The sequence below is a fragment of the Salvia splendens genome, chromosome 3 (genome assembly GCF_004379255.2).
Source record: "Salvia splendens isolate huo1 chromosome 3, SspV2, whole genome shotgun sequence".
NCBI classification, from domain to species: Eukaryota; Viridiplantae; Streptophyta; class Magnoliopsida; order Lamiales; family Lamiaceae; genus Salvia; species Salvia splendens.
Window position 1 is genome coordinate 42,759,592 of NC_056034.1, and position 16,201 is coordinate 42,775,792.

At 37.1% G+C, this 16,201-nt stretch overlaps 3 protein-coding genes across 3 annotated transcripts; all 3 read right to left on the reverse strand.

Annotated features, from left to right (window-relative positions):
• Window positions 1-2,343: 2,343 nt before the first annotated feature.
• Window positions 2,344-5,760, reverse strand: LOC121793368 (uncharacterized protein At2g24330-like). The gene is made up of 6 exons (XM_042191366.1): window positions 5,581-5,760; window positions 4,812-5,072; window positions 4,464-4,608; window positions 3,504-3,613; window positions 2,939-3,356; window positions 2,344-2,840 (listed from the first exon to the last, which is right to left on the reverse strand). Exons 2-6 carry the CDS (start codon window positions 5,067-5,069, stop codon window positions 2,554-2,556), a joined length of 1,218 nt encoding a protein of 405 aa, XP_042047300.1. The 5' UTR covers window positions 5,070-5,072; window positions 5,581-5,760; the 3' UTR covers window positions 2,344-2,553.
• Window positions 5,761-6,980: 1,220 nt separating this feature from the next.
• LOC121796181 (putative cytochrome c oxidase subunit 6b-like) lies at window positions 6,981-7,979 on the reverse strand. Its single transcript, XM_042194942.1, has 2 exons — window positions 7,234-7,979; window positions 6,981-7,073 (listed from the first exon to the last, which is right to left on the reverse strand). Exons 1-2 carry the CDS (start codon window positions 7,507-7,509, stop codon window positions 7,050-7,052), a joined length of 300 nt encoding a protein of 99 aa, XP_042050876.1. The 5' UTR covers window positions 7,510-7,979; the 3' UTR covers window positions 6,981-7,049.
• A 109-nt stretch (window positions 7,980-8,088) lies between these two features.
• LOC121796180 (CCR4-NOT transcription complex subunit 10-like) lies at window positions 8,089-14,875 on the reverse strand. The gene is made up of 6 exons (XM_042194941.1): window positions 14,346-14,875; window positions 13,781-13,867; window positions 12,366-12,530; window positions 12,185-12,271; window positions 12,033-12,104; window positions 8,089-10,404 (listed from the first exon to the last, which is right to left on the reverse strand). The coding sequence occupies exons 1-6, from the start codon at window positions 14,538-14,540 to the stop codon at window positions 8,467-8,469; spliced, it is 2,544 nt and encodes an 847-aa protein (XP_042050875.1). The 5' UTR covers window positions 14,541-14,875; the 3' UTR covers window positions 8,089-8,466.
• Between the last annotated feature and the right edge of the window lie 1,326 nt (window positions 14,876-16,201).

Here is a 16,201-nt window from a genome sequence, read left to right on the forward strand (position 1 = left end):
ATGTCCCTCATTATTACCCTATGTACACGAAAAATAATTTAAATATTAAATAGTTCACTTTGACTTGTTACAATTTTATGAAATGTAAAAAGAAAAATTAGAACTCTTGTAAACATCATTGACAATATTGAATCCAGGTCTGTTATATTGCTAACTCTTCTTAAATTGCTAACAACAACTAAATTATAGGTATTAGATTTTTAAATCAATGGTCAATATCATTCAGACCATAAACAAAAAATGTTTATGTCAATAACAATAAATTAGTTGTAACTAACTTTTTAAAAATATCTTAAAAATTCAAAAGCATATAACTATTTCGATTTAAATTAGTTTTTCACATAACATATATCAAAGTAAAGATAATTTTATAAGAATTCTAACGAGATCCTACATGCATATGTTTCGATGTTAAAATTTGTTAATACTCCCTCCGTCCCCGATTAAGAGTCGCTAATTTCCATTTCGGGACGTCCCCCATTAAGAGTCACTCTTCCACTTACCATTTTTGGACATCAAAATTACCCTTCATGTTAGCAAAATTTACAAGAAATGCCATTACTTACCCTCTCAACTTCCATTTTTTGGACATCAACTCCCTCACTCTCGATTCAACTCTCTCTCTCTCTCACTGTCGACTCTCTCTCTCATTAATCCTCCCACCCTCTCCCCCTTTGCCTCACTCAGTCTCTCTCTCTCTCATTAATCCTCTCACCCTCTCCCCCTCTGCCTCACTCAGTCTCTCTCTCATTACGACGCAATTGGTCGTCGGTCCGTGGTTCACGGTGTTCCACCGTTCATAGGCGACGATGGGGCTGAAGGGCCGACACCTCCCGATTTGGTTTTTTACGGATCTGAAACTGAAGCTCGGTCCGACGCTCTCGACGGATCTGAAACCGAAGCTCCGGCTATGGGTTTCGACGGATCTGAAACTGCAGATCCGTCCGAGGGCTTCTACGGTTCTGAAACTCTACCTCCGTCCCCATTACTCGACGGATCTGACACCGAAGCTCCGGCTAAGGGTTTCGATGGATTTGACACTCAACCTCCCTCCGTGGGCTTCTACGTTTCTGACAGTCTACCTCCGTCCCCATTAACCAACGGATATGAAACCGAAGCTCCGGCGGGGGGCTTCGACGGATCTGAATTTTGGCTTTCCCTCTCTATTTTTTGGCGAGTATGAATTTGACTCTGCACTTTTGTTTTTCCATTCAATTTTGCAATGACAGTGCAAGTTGATGTTGAAATTGTCTATTCAATTTTTTGTTTCCAGTCAATTGGCTAATCACGTTGACAGTGAAATTGGCTCTTCATTGCAATAATAGTGCAATTTTTTTCCATTTAATTTTGCTAACACAAGATTAATTAAACAAGTGTAATCGATGGAATTTAGTTAATCACTACACCATTATCTAATCCTCCGAAGTTTAATTGGATATTGAATTCATTCAATTAAATTTATTACACCAAAAGTCAAACAGGTCCCACATTCCACTACCTAACTTCATTTACTACACCACACATTCAAACACTTCATTAAAACTCGTGCCGAGTCAAAGAACGACTCCTAATCGGGGACGGAGGGAGTATAATTTTCGTGAATTTTCATATATTTAGTGAAGTAGTTTTATGTTAATATAACTAACATAATATGTCAATATGAAACTATATTGACATACTCAAGACATTGTGTTGATATGTTTAATTCACAATATTGACATTTTGATTCAAAATCCTAAATTTAGAATTGTTATTATCTTTTTAATATTAAAAATTAAAAACGAAATTACAAATGACAATTTATAGATCATTAGACTTTTAAAACCCTATGGTATTAAATTAGTCGTAGTTAACAATTAAATGATGAGTTAGCAATTGATCATATCTTGTTGAACCATCACAACTAGTATTATAATTCAACAACAAAAAATTCTTATTCAAATCAAAACACGTCCAATTGAATTAATCAATTACAAATTAAAAAAATGGGTGAATTTATCACATTACTGTTATCCTTCAGCTGAATATATAATAAATATATATTCATATCATCCCAAGTTAATCAAGACATGTTATTTCACCAAGAAATTTAAGAAAATAATATTTAATAAATTAATTAATGAAAATAAAATAATTAAGTGAAGATAATAAAGTGAGAGAACAAAATAAGAGTTTAAAATTATTGATTTTTGGATGAAACGACCTATTTAGTTTGGGATGTCCCCTAAAAAATGCGAATACCTTGAGACGGGATGAAACACTAAAAATAGAAAACCTCTTACACGTATCAATATAGAAAGCAAACGAAAAATTAGCAAAAAAAATTGTACTCTCGATCGCCCATTTGCAGAAATAGTTGTCTCAAGATGACATTTCACAGACTCAGGTAACAAAAATGTATATAATTCTGCACATCCCAAATTACGTTTACAACACGATTAGTTATATAAGAGAGAAAAATAAGGTAACCTCTTTTGCTTTGGTGAAATAATTGCTGAACAGCCTTCATGTATATAAATCCACATTAAGTGAGAGCTTAGACTCATCTGAAATTCAGCTTCTGGAAGTAGCATCTGATGCAGTTACATCGTCCCTGCTTGTAGCAACTGTATCCCCGACTGAACCACCTGCATTTGGTACAACATCTGCCTCCTCAGCCGGGGAGGCTGCAGTAGGTGAGGTTGAACGTGTGGTCAAACCAGAGGTCGTACGTGTGGTCAAACCAGAGGTCGTACGTGTGGTTAAACCAGAGCCGTGCTCGGAGTGCTTTGGTTGGTTCAAGGCTTGGCAATGCGGGCAGTAGTAAGTAACAAATGGATAATCTTCTTTCCTTGCCAGACCTGAATGTAGGAATGCAAAAGATTGTTCATTATACAATACCACATTGATTCAATCTAGATGCTATTTACATGCAAAGACAAAAGTGGTTGCTGTTTACCATTGTGCATGTGGCAGTTTCCACATATTAGTGCATATGACTGTGCCGGATCCTCTCCCACGAGTAAAGCAGCGAATCGAGCAATCCATCCCCCATCGTTCGTTGAACCTGTTTGAGTGTAATGCTGTACAGTCATCTGGTGTTGCTGGGGCATCATAGTGCCATCAAGTTCACCATGGTAGGACATCTCTTCCCCAGTATGAGCTGTGTATGCATTTTCCGTACTGGTATTCCTGGCGGATGGTTTCCTATTTCGTAGTCCACTAGTTCTTGCAACTTCCATGTCATTGTCCTTTCCAGTAGAAACAATGTGATTAGACTCATCTTCCATGTATAGTTTCAGACCAGAATCTGCACTCAACTTGGACGCCAGCACTGTGGCGGCGGCAGCCTTGGCAGCTGGATCAGTGTCGTACCTCTGCATTGAAGAATTTATACAATGATGGAACACATATGTGATGAGATAGTACTGGAGTTGGACATGCAGTCCATTATTTAATTGAGTTTTTATTAACACTCAGATTGTGTGAACAAAGTTTAAGTAATCAGCATACTGTCACCCTACCTGTATCAGCTGTTGAGTAGTATAATAATTCGTCTTCTCTTTCAGTTCGTCTAATTTTGCTTGCCTCTCAGCTCGAAGCTTTTCAAGTGTTTTTTTGTCTTTCTGATCAACTGTAAGATTTACCGATGATGTAGAACAGTAAATAAAGGCAGATCATATCGACATTACTTTTGCTTGTAATACTCATTTGAAAACTAACGTAGAAGCACTATCAGTGATAAGTGAAGCGTGAAGTCTAAATAACAGATTATTTATAACAGAGGCAAGAGTTTCTACAAAATAGTAAGAGTGGCCAGGGTACCAGAAAAAGCTGAAACCAGACCTGGAACTGTAGCTAAATCAACATAAGGATCAGGGTGTTAATTTGAATTATAGCCCCCTAAAGTGTCTAGGTTTAATCATTGACGAAAGTAGAAACCATAAGCTACTTAAGCCAAACAATATGCTGGGAGCTTTAGTTTAATCCCCGCATAAATCTCAAGTTGGTAATCCATCACAACCTGATGAGCATTTTGTATGTTTTACACAAAAAGGGGAATAGAATAGGCCATCCAAGCCAATGACTCCATGCAAACCATACATATTTTCCTCTTACTGAAAAAAGCAAGCACATAGGTCAACCATACCCATAGGTCAACAGTCCTAAACTACAAGAGGTGTATAGTCCAATCTTAAACTGACCACCACATCAAATGAAATCTTGAACCATTAACAATTATACAATGGTAAATCTTTAAGCCAACTATTGCAATTAGCTAGACTATTATAACAGGTGTCTACCAGAATCATGCCGATAATGCCATTGTAATATTAACATGTAGGACACATTTACAGATATCTGAAATGGGACACTTCCATTCCAACAAGCATAGAACAAAAGCTAAAAATACTAACACACATACACACAAGCAAACACACAAAGAGAAAGATGCCGGGAGAAAAGAGCAGTAAAATTCTTACACATCCTTGTGAAGCTTCTAAGAGTGAAGTAAGTAATGGAAGCTAATGCTGGAAGCAGAAACACTGGTAAGACTCGCAATGCCCTTATTTTCCAGTCCAAGTCTAAAGCTTTAGTGGTCATAATAGCATAACCTAATGCAATTGCCTGACAAGTTATGAAGAGTCCATTATAAGTCATAGGAATTATAATGAAAGACTGCCAGTTAGAATGAAAGAACATAGGAATTATAATAACAGACCGCCAGAAATGAATCCTCCTCAACCCCAAACAATAGAAGAATTCCAAACCAGACAATCCCCCACAGTGGTACCAAAACACTGATAACCATAACAAATAAAAGCAATTACCTCAAGAAGAAGTGAGAATAATATCAGGTTCCTAGTCATTCTCCGCCAGCTATTTGAACGTCTAGCAATTCTCGAAAGAATAGTGGCTTCTTCTTTGGATATATATTGCAATCTCTTTTCAAAATCATCCCCATGTAATCTAAATATCGCACCCCACAATCTTGATAACACTCCTTTCTTCTTCTTCACCGGTTTTGTTTTTACCTCAGCATCTGTCGCCGTGGTAAACGCAACATCGTTCTTCGAATCTGCAGCCATCCCCTGCTATACAGAAAACCAGAATTTCAACTTCCAAGTCATTGTGCATATCCTTCCCCAACAATTACAAAAGAAACAAACGACCCCATTGCAGCCAAAGTTAATTTCAACAACAAAGTCGATACACGACCACTCACTCCAGGGAAAAAAAATAAAATAAAATTAAAACTCTTCCACAAAACCGAGCAAGAACAATGATTGAGCTAATATCACTTATTTGAAACGGTCTAAACACAGGAATCCTGGAAGAAGCAACTAGAGATTCCACAAGGATAAAACAGAAATGGAAGGAAAATTTTAAAAAAAATTGAACAATATTGAAATTAGTCCCTAAATTCAAACTACTCGGTGAAATGTAAATTTAACAATCACTCAAATTCCAACGCAACTAATCATAAAACAGACGCAGACGCACGCAGAGTGTGGCGCGCATAAAATGTCCCGATCGAACAAGGATAGGCAAAAAACGAGCAAAAAAAACCCTAATCAATACGATAATCTGAATTCTCACCTTTGCGTCGATTGGAGCTGGCACTGAATTGCGATGTGAAGACAAAAGCCTAAATCGATGTGAAATTTGAAGTGCGTGATTTAGGTTGAAGATCTTTCAATGGAAACGGTGCGGAGAGAAATTCAAAGCAGCAATAACCTGTTTTTTGAAATCGGAGAACCATGTGCCAACTGCTTAGCATGTAATCAACAATATAAATTAAATATAATTGTATTACTTTAAAATTACTTTTGGGAAAAATATGATTATGATTATTTTTACTTGAATATATAATATTTTGAGTTAATATCCTAAATAAATGTGTTCAGATATCACTTTATTCCGTAGAATTAAAGAATTCCTAATTTAGTAGCAGTAGTAATCATTTTCAATGTTATTTTCAAAAATAAAATTTAATACAAGAGTACAAGACCGCCGTGTGATCCATTTATATAAATTCATAAAATCCATTCGCTTAGTTTTTCAGATTTACAAAATTCTAAAATTTACTCGATTTTATATTTAGAGATTGTAATCAACCGAAATAGTTAAAAAAAATTCTACCAAAAAAGAAATAGTTAAAAAAATCGATAGATTCTTTGAATTGTATAAAATTGATTAAGATTCTTTATATGTTCAGATAAGATTTTCGTTTACTTTAAATTCAAATTTTCTGTCCAAATTAATTTATTTAAAATTAAAAGTTTAAAATTAAAAGGAAAGTGGATCATCTGGGACATTAATTTATTTAAAATTAAAAAAAAAGTGGATCATCTTTGACAAGACAGAAGGAGTAATACAGGCTCATCACTTGCACCATATAATACTAATTATTAGTAGTACAAAAAACCATGACTCTAAACGAATGGAGTATTTATTATTCATTGTAAATCGATTTAAAGAAATACTACGATTTTACCAATGTAGTATGTTATTAAAAGTAAAAAATTTCTCATTTTATTAAAAGTTAACTCATTTTCTCATTTTATTAAAAATCATCTCATTTCTCGTCACTTACTCTTTCCTCTCTCACTCTATTCTCTCTACTTTTTCTTCTCTCCTACTTAATTTTTTTTATTTAATACATTAAATACATTTTTCTTAATCTCTATGCCAAAAAGTAATACAGTATGGAGGGAGGGAGTACTACAATTATAATTTATGTAGATCGATCTTGTATGGTTTAATTTCATAAAATTAAATTCTTTATCACTCAGATTAAACTTCTTTGACTGGACACAATTCCAATATATTATTGGACATCGGTGCAAAAGAAATCTCGTCACAAAAGAAATTCAAAATTGAAGTCGAGTTGCGACTCTTGATAATTAATTATATATACCAGGAAAGTAATAAACTGTAAACTGAACTGAAAAGATAGAAGTAGGAACATTTGATTGCACCCCAACATAGCCAAAATATATATGTATTAACACACCAAGACTACTAATTACACCCTCCATCCGTCATTACTACTAAGTGTAACTAATTTACTTAATACTCCAGCTCCCAATCTGCAACAATGGTTGAAACAGACATAAGAAAAGCTTTGAAAGTATGCATTGGTCTCATTTAAATTATACATTTTCGTTTTCTAAGAAATATTATAAAACTGCATAAATTCGAATAAAAAGTGCTCCACTGAACTAGACGAAGGAAGGGAGTATTCAGTACCCAATCAGGACAGGATGATTTATAGTTGTCAGCCAGTTTCTTGCAAGCTTCCGCGCCGCCGCCCTTTTCCTCCACGCACCTCTGATACTCGTGGTATGTCTCGTAGCAGCGCCGCCTCTGGCTCGGCGTGCTCTCTGCCTCCTCAGGGGTGGTGGTGGAGGAAGGGGGCGGAGGGCGGGCGACGTTGGGGGTGCGCCGAGGAGGGCGAGGGGCTTGCTCTCCTCTCGCCACTTGCGCCCTCATCTTGTCATGCGGCCCCATCGTCGATCCTGACATTTTTCTTTTCTTTCTCAGTTTCTTGATTGAATGTTGCTGATGTTTATGGAAGACAGGTGGATGATGATTTCTTTTGTTTTCAAGCCATCTGGCCCTTTTCCATCTTAAACGTGTCACTTACCCCATGCACCCTTCTTGCATATTCCAAGGAGTTACTCCATTCGTCCGTCATTAAGAGTCCAATTTCGATGCGGCACAAGTTTTAAGAAGAGTTTTAAAAGAAATGGATGAAAAAAATTAGTGGAATATGAATCTCACTTAGTATTAATTTTAAATGAAATATGAGTAAAATAAATTAGTGAAATGTGAAACCCTATTACTATTTATGATAAAGTGAATTGAGACTCCTATTCGTGGAGGGAGTAAAATGGAAAAACGGAACCCTATTCGCGAACGGGGAGTAGTTTATAACTATCTTAGTAAAAAGACTCCTTTGCTACAAACATCAATCAACACCATAATCAAGGTTAATCATCACCACAACTATCCATTTTTAATTACTTGTATCATCACATTTTCAGTATAAAAAGATGTTGATAAAATAAATAAAATCCACCCAATATCAGAGAAGCTATGATATAAAAAAGTCTGCAAATAGCAGCATGCATCTATGTAAGAATGTTTCTGCATGTTCATTTCCAAATTAAGAGCTCGACTCATTTCTCTCTGTGTTACTACTCTAAGGCACCCAAATCTACCTCTAAAAGCACATCACTATGAATCAACAAAACTACACCTTCAACTCTATCAAGCAGGATCTTGCATCGGACCAACTAAGCCACCACCACCATGGCTAAACTCTACCAAACAACTACTCAGAAATCGGAAAACAAAATATAACATACTTATTTGCTGAATTCGAACTATATATATGGTACAAATCCCTATTCCAAGGATTCTCAAAACTTACCTGCTACCTGCTTCAACAACGAATCGAAAACAACAAATACAACCCCATCAACAGCTTCCGTTCAACGTCAGATTCCCAGGAACAAATCTGACTCCTCTGTGCTGTCTCAACTTAACAAGAGCATCATGAGTGTCACCGCACTTTATATCAACATAAATCGCAGTAAGAATAGCTTGGGGACTATTTGGTATATCAGAAAACGCCATGGTTAGAAATCGTTGAGCCTGCTCAAAGTCTCCCAGCAGCGCAAAATTGGCAGCAAAATTTGCACAAAACAGTCCCCGAGCTTCCTCAGGGCTGGAAAACACCGGGGCTAGGGATTCATCTGCTGTTGAGAGAGGAGTAACAACGGGTGTTGTGCCACCATTTGACTCTTCGGTGTCAGACACTTTTTCCACTGTCCAGTTCTCACAGTCCTCTTGGCTATATGGAAGCTTGACATTGTTACCGTCAGGCATGTACACCAGCAAATGCTCAGCAGCTTCATTTGGCCTATTTAACAGGCATAAAGCCTCTGCAGCGTATATGGTGCCTAAGAATATGTACATCTTCGAGCAGTCAGGAAGTTCTAGTAGAGATCTTGCTGTTGAAAGGGCTTTCAAAGGATCTCCTAGTGCCAGCTCTACAAATGCTAAATCAGCCAGCACAGCTTGTCTTATCATCAGGTTCTCCTTCATGCGAATATGTTCGTAATCAAGGACGGAGTTGGCCAATGTGCCAGCCAGATTTTGTCCACCCTTGTGCTCTTTCGCTTCACCATTGGCATTAGCTTGACATGAGCCAGACGCTACAGTAGCTGCTTTGGAATCACCGCCAGTGGCATTCTTGAGATTTGAACTCTGCGATAAAGGTGCCTCTCCCAACCCTTTTTCCTCAGAAACAGGAGCCTTATCAGCCTTGAATACTTCCGAAGAATCTAATAAGTACAAAGCATTGACAAGAGACTGCCAGGCAAGAGCCATCGAGAGATCAGGCTGTCTGCCATCACCTTTAACTGAACTGTTTATTCCAACATATATTCCATGGCCATTGGATGGGCCGTATCTTAGAGCAAGCTGTCGCCATTTCCCCTTGCCAATGACATTGACTCCAACCTCAGAAATCGCAGATGCAGAGGAAGACTTTATCAGTCCCTTGTCTAGGGCCATCAAACAGCACTCAGCAATTCTTAGCCATAGAAGAGGTCTGTTATAGAAGATAAGGCTTGCCATTTGAAAACAGCGAGCTGCATGAAAAGGTCTGCCACAGGCCAATGATTGAATACCACAATTATACGTAATCAGGAGGGATTTATCCTGAGACAAAGTTAGAAGATTTGGAGACTTCTCCTTCCGCACAGCTGAGCTATTACTTAAGGCTTTGGAAAAAAGTACTCCTGATGTATGCTGCTTACCCAGCCGGTAGTAGATGCAGCCGAGATCATTGTAGTACATACTAGAGATTCCCATCTCGATGCTGTTACTTGATGCCATCAACAGCTTGATTGCTTTCCGGTGGTTTCCACGAGCATATTCAAGCTGTGACTTTAGGTAGAGAGCCAGGGGATAATCTTTGCCACGAGCCAGATTCATAGCCATCTTCACCTCGCGTTTGGCTGCTTTCAGGTTCCTGGTCAGGAGCAGAAAGCGAACCTTGTAAAGGTGTAACTTAAGCCTTAAATCAGCAGTTGATATTGAACCCTCTGGTTGGATTCTTTGAAGATCATTAGCAGAGACAATGCCAGGTCTTTGAAGATTCTGTCCACTTATGTCAAGAGAGGATAGTACAGGCAAAGGTTCATCTTCAAGTGCTTCCTCTGATAATGTTCTGGTTAAGGAATCATTTGGAGTAGAATCATGGTGAGAACCATCATGAAGGGTCAAATTGTTGGGAAGTGACGTAGATTTTGAAACTAATAGAGGTTGTTGGTGTGCCGAGGATCCATTATCTGCTTGATTGCCCGGACTACTGGCAAAAAAAATCCTTTCTATGTAGCTTATCACATCCTGGAAAAAAAACAAAAAATCTTACTTACTCACAATCAAGTTGCAAAGATGAGTATCGAATAAAGACAGCTCAACCAAGGGAGAAAGTGCCATTTAAAAAGGTAAATCCCAGTTCAACCAAAAGAATTCATACTTTGCAGAAAACTGACAAATCAGGAGGCAGACTGCATGTCTTACACCTCTCTTATTAAAAATACTGCATTCTCATCATAGATATTTACACAAAAAAGTAACTTAAATTAGAGGCTTAACCATACAGCACAAAAAAAAACAGATTGGCCAAACGAAAATGATCTAACCATGCAGATTCAAATTATGATATAGTCATATATTCCAAACAAAGAACATCCAATTGGAAAAGCCATCAGCTCATAAGATGTTCCTCCTCCATTAAGCACCATTCAATCACAGTGTAAGTATTCCTCAGCATCAGAAAGGAAAGGGAAAGAATCTTGTAACAAGAGAGCTACATTTACATTTGGCCTCTATCTCTACCTACAAACAATCAATTGTTTCATAGGCATAGCTGTTCTTAAATTCAGTAAAATATATTCGGGAATCTTTGATCCATGATTATAAGTTTCAAAACAACTGCAGCATTACTGCAAGAAACATCAGAGGCAGATACATAATATTAAAACAGGCATTTACTAAGTGTTGTAGGAGATACTAGTTGCTGGGCTCATAGACAGATGATGTAAGAAAAACACAAGCATCTTTTCACTTCAGATATATTGCACCTTCAGAGACATCTAAACAATGTTCGAGCCATCTACAGAGAAAAAATTGTCCTAAAAAAATACTATCATTTCCCAACAATGCATATAGAAATGTTTTCATATGCATCTTCCAACCACAAAATACAGTCTCCATGTCCATGAACAATATCCTGAAAAGAAGCTGGATATAAAGCAAAACACAATGATGCACTTTAAAATTGAAATTTGAAAGAAACAACTAAAAGATACATGCATGCACAGATAGAGCAATTTTTATAGGAAAAAAACCAGTTTATCATGCAGATATACCAACAGTAACTTTTGTTTTAATAGCTAGCTAGAACTCAGCTAATATACTTATAAGACATATTAGGGTGTCTTTGTGGTCAACGGGAACAACCCTATCTAAGAGACTTCAGTTTATACAAACTTGAAAATTCTGATGTTTAAAAGCATAGCTTTACAGCCCATTGCTACATTTGGCATTTCAACTACATTTAACAAATTTCAGCACATCATATGATTAAGCATTAACTTCAATAAATATAGAGCATTTCTCACAGTCGGTTAGTAAGTTGAACTGCAAGATTTAGTGTCGAACTAAATTCCTTTAACCTTAAATATTTTCCATGAAGGGTTAGGTAACATAGGTTTTAAATTGAGATCAATGAAATGCCTAATCATATTTACACGTGTATAATTAAGCACAAAATTCTGAATTAAAAATGAAACATTAACTGATTATGACTATTTCTGTTGTTTTAATTCATTTTTTCCAAAATCAAAGAACACTCGGCCATTGAACACTTGTTGCTTATTCCCCTTTAATCTTAAAACTGAAACTATTTATTAATACGTTTGTACCATTTATAGAGAGTTCACATTCAATTCAATGTAGATTAAACTTACGGAAGATCTTGATGCATTATGAGATAGTAACGCGACGTCAAGCAGTAAAAGACAGATACGGAGAGCTGTCCCCTGCGTGTGGTAACATAAAACTTAACCAGGAGAAAAAAGGCATCAAGATATGATATTTGAAATAAGTTTACAAGTGCTACCTCGTCAATAGGTTCAATGGTCTGATACAAAGTGTCCAAATATGAGAACGATCTTGCGTATTCATGAAGATGGTACCAGATGACTGCCTGCAGTCAGATCCATGAATGGATAGGTGAAATTAAAGCAACCTAAACTTCAGGAACAAGAAAATGCCAATATGAAGTATGAACATAGACATACTATGTTGAAAGTTGCCACTGAGGTATCTAATTCATCATTGTACACAATTGACGAAATAGGATGCCGGGGAGTATTATTTCCTCTAATGCTGGAAGTGTGTTCACTTCCATTGTTGCTGGAAACCTCTTGTTCTCCAGATGCACAAGCAAGTTCTTCACTTTGTTCCTAAATTAAGGGCAAAACAAAATCAATTGTAGATAAAAGAAGTAAATAGAACATGGATAAAAAACAAAAGTAAAAAGAACAAGGATAAAATCATAAAAACCCAAATATGGAGGTAACTTCTATATCTATAGTAAAACACCATATAGAAGGGACCAAACCGCCTTGCAATATGAGAAGATGACGATCTGTAACAAGTTTAAAAAGATGAGTTACTGTGTCCAGTATGGCAAAATGCAAAGTCTGCAGCACAGGACTTTATATAGAATAATAGAACATTGTAACAAGTGATTTTTGTTAAATTTAGCACACATACATAAATTCAGATAAATTGACATGATATGCTTTTCTGTGCAAGATAAGACAATCTAAGCACCACAAACAAATGCAAAGCATATAATACACAGACAGGTGAAACACCCTGTTGGGTGCATTTTCATGTTTACATAAGTATTCCAGTAAAATCACTCAGAATAGCGCATGCATGAACTAACGCGCCAGTATCCATAAATATATATAGGGTGACCAGTAACATATCTCAATCAGCCATATAATTCACATCTCAGCACCTGACCACATCCTCCACATATCATAAAAAATATGTTGCAAGTTGCAACCATGAAATATTATCCCCGAAGTAGTATATCAACAAAGACATCCACCAACCCACCCACTCCCCATATCCAGCATAGGAAGTCAGCTCGTCCAATTGAAGTGAGTAGCATGTGTAACCAAACTTCTACAAGGTCAAAAAACAGCAACCAGGCAAACATCTAATTCTCTGTAGCACTACCACTGCGGTATAACTGTATAAGACTTGAAAGGTGACTAGCCAAATACAGAAAGTCACATGGCTGGAGCCTTTAACTCATGCATGCAGGTTAATCATTTCATCCAAGTCTCTAACTCTTGAATACGGACTTCAAACCCCAGATTGCATGGTGTGTTTTGTGTGTATGACAATACCAACTGAATTTTCAGTACATGTCACCATGGGAAATTTCCACACCATATTTATTCTGGTAGGAGTGAATCAAACCCACTTTACCAGAAAAACGAAGTGGGTTTACTACTTTTTTTAACTAATGGCTACCAAATTAATAGACAAAGAGAACAGTCTTGAAATGCTGATTTCATCTAACTGAAGTGTCAGTATCACTCATGCTTCATGTAACAAAGACCTTAGCACAAGTGATCCCATGCACTTTGTAAGGACCAAGGAGGATGGTGGAAAGTGTCATTTAAACACGAACCTTGATCTTTTCGAGTGCTTTGATAAGCCTTCTAGGATCTGAGCATCCATCTTGTAAGCTCTCCACAATGGCAACATTATGACATACCTAAAATGTAATAACGAAATTAGAAATCAAATAACACAAGAAAAAACAAATGCACATCAAACAAACTGAAATTTTGGTTATACTTTATTTCTTAATCTGTTAAAAGTAAACTCAGGAATTCTTTTTCATATGATCTCCAGGTAGAAGTGTTCCCATAATTTCTTATAAAATTCAGCAACCCACTATCAAAAGTACAAGATAGCTGGTGAGCTACCACAGTTTGAACAACAGGCTATTCAATACGAATTATTAGTGCCATTAAGAAAAAAAGGTTTCTCCTCCATTCTCAAATCGACTTCAATTAACCAAAGGGAACAGGAATTTCCTATCAATTAAGTGCACCGAACCCATTCTTTAATAAAGAAAATTTTAAAACTAAACCCAAGCAATCAGAAGCTTAACCCAAACCCAAGCAGTTAAGCGATAATCATTTCATCTAAAAACAACAACTTAGAAGAATCACAAGAATGTAATTAACCTTCGGATCATTTTCCTTCTGCTGCAATATCTGATTCAAAATTTTCAAACAATCCGCGAACTTTCCACTCTGAAAAAGCACAGCAGCCTCCTTAGCAAGACCCTCCGCGAACAGAGCACCGTCGTCCTCACCCACCGCCGCGGACGGCGATCCGTCCCTAGTATTCAATGCCACTGACGCTGAGGGGGAATCCATTGGGACGCAGATCGATTAGAAAATCCTAGCTGAGTGAAAAACCCTCAATCACTACTGCAGAATTCGGTTGCGAATTCGAAATTCAACTCGGAGTGCGTCTGAGCTGGAAATGACTAAACCCTAGCGATGAATGCGGGCTTCAGGAGGTTGCGAGAGGAAGATATACATACACAAACATGGTTGTATGTATTTGTATTGAGAAGTATGGATGTATGTATCGATTGCGATTTGCGATGCGTTGATTTTGAGTGAGAGAGAGCGTGGAGGCAGAGATAGATTAAGCAAATTGGGGGTGTTGTGAGAAAATCTAGAAAGATAAATCGTGGCACTTGTTCTCATTGAATAGTGAATCCTATTTTCTTTTAATGGTCATATTATTGAAATAATAGCTTACAAATCATGCTGATTGACATATTATTGGATTTATGACATAAGTCTTAAAGGTTAAATTCACAATTGAGAAAATTTACAATCCAAACACAACCCTAATCTTCTATAATCAAATTTACCCACGACTTGTTAACGATGCGATCTTATTTGTGTTGATACGATACGACAACAATATGATAATGGCAAGGCAATAAAACGAAACGATTCGAGTGTGCTGAAAAAGAGATAATGATCTAGTGGCGATGAGGTCGTCTCGTGGCAGTGCCGGTGAAGGCAAAGAATATAGGCGGCACAGACTTGCAAACTATGGGGGATCTAGAATTTTTTTTATTTAAGAGGATGAATCTTGGTGTCTGTCAAAGCAGCTTATGTCTCCATATAGATCAGCCACTATCGAGAGCCAACTCTTCTCTTGTGCTAAAATAGTCATCTAAGCACCGTCCTCATTACAATGCATCTCATCTGACTAATAAAATGGGTTTCATGATCCACTAATCCTACCAAAAATTTCAGAACTCACAATTTCTCTTTGTTCTTATAAAGAAAAATTACAGTATACTATCAACAAAAGCAAAATGAACACAAAACCTAAGAACATGCAGGTAGTCAATTTTTTGAAGTGAACACAAATCAGTCGCTAATAATAAGGGTGTGTTTTATAAGGTGGATGAGAAATAGACAGAGTGGATTTGGGAATATATTGTTGTCAATGGTAATCGAGAGACTTAAATAGGCTGTGCATATTGAAAGCTATTGGAGTGAAGAATGTGTTTATTTCAGTGTGTGTAGTCCATCGGTTCTTCCTCTATATGTAGGGAAGATTACAAAATATTTTAGGAATAAAATCAATCTATTCTAGGACTTGCTATTACAAATCAATTTCACATCTTTCTCCATTAATATCGTTCTTCCCTTACCTTTGGTATATTTGACACTCCCCCTCAAGTTGAGCAATGGTATCTCCGATGCTTAACTTGCCCAATATTTCTTTGAAGACTTTTGGGTGGACGGCCTTTGTCAAGATGTCTGCAAGTTGTTCTTCTGAACGGACAAACGGGAATTCCACAATACCTCCGTCCAACTTTTCTTTGATAAAGTGCCGATCAACTTCCACATGCTTTGTTCGATCGTGTTGCACAGGATTTTCTGAGATGCTAATGGCAGCTTTGTTGTCACAGAACAACTGACTCTTCCGAGTAGGTGGGAAGCCAATTTCAGCGAGCAGTCTCCTGAGCCACATGATTTCCATGAGTCCACTCTTCATTCCTCGG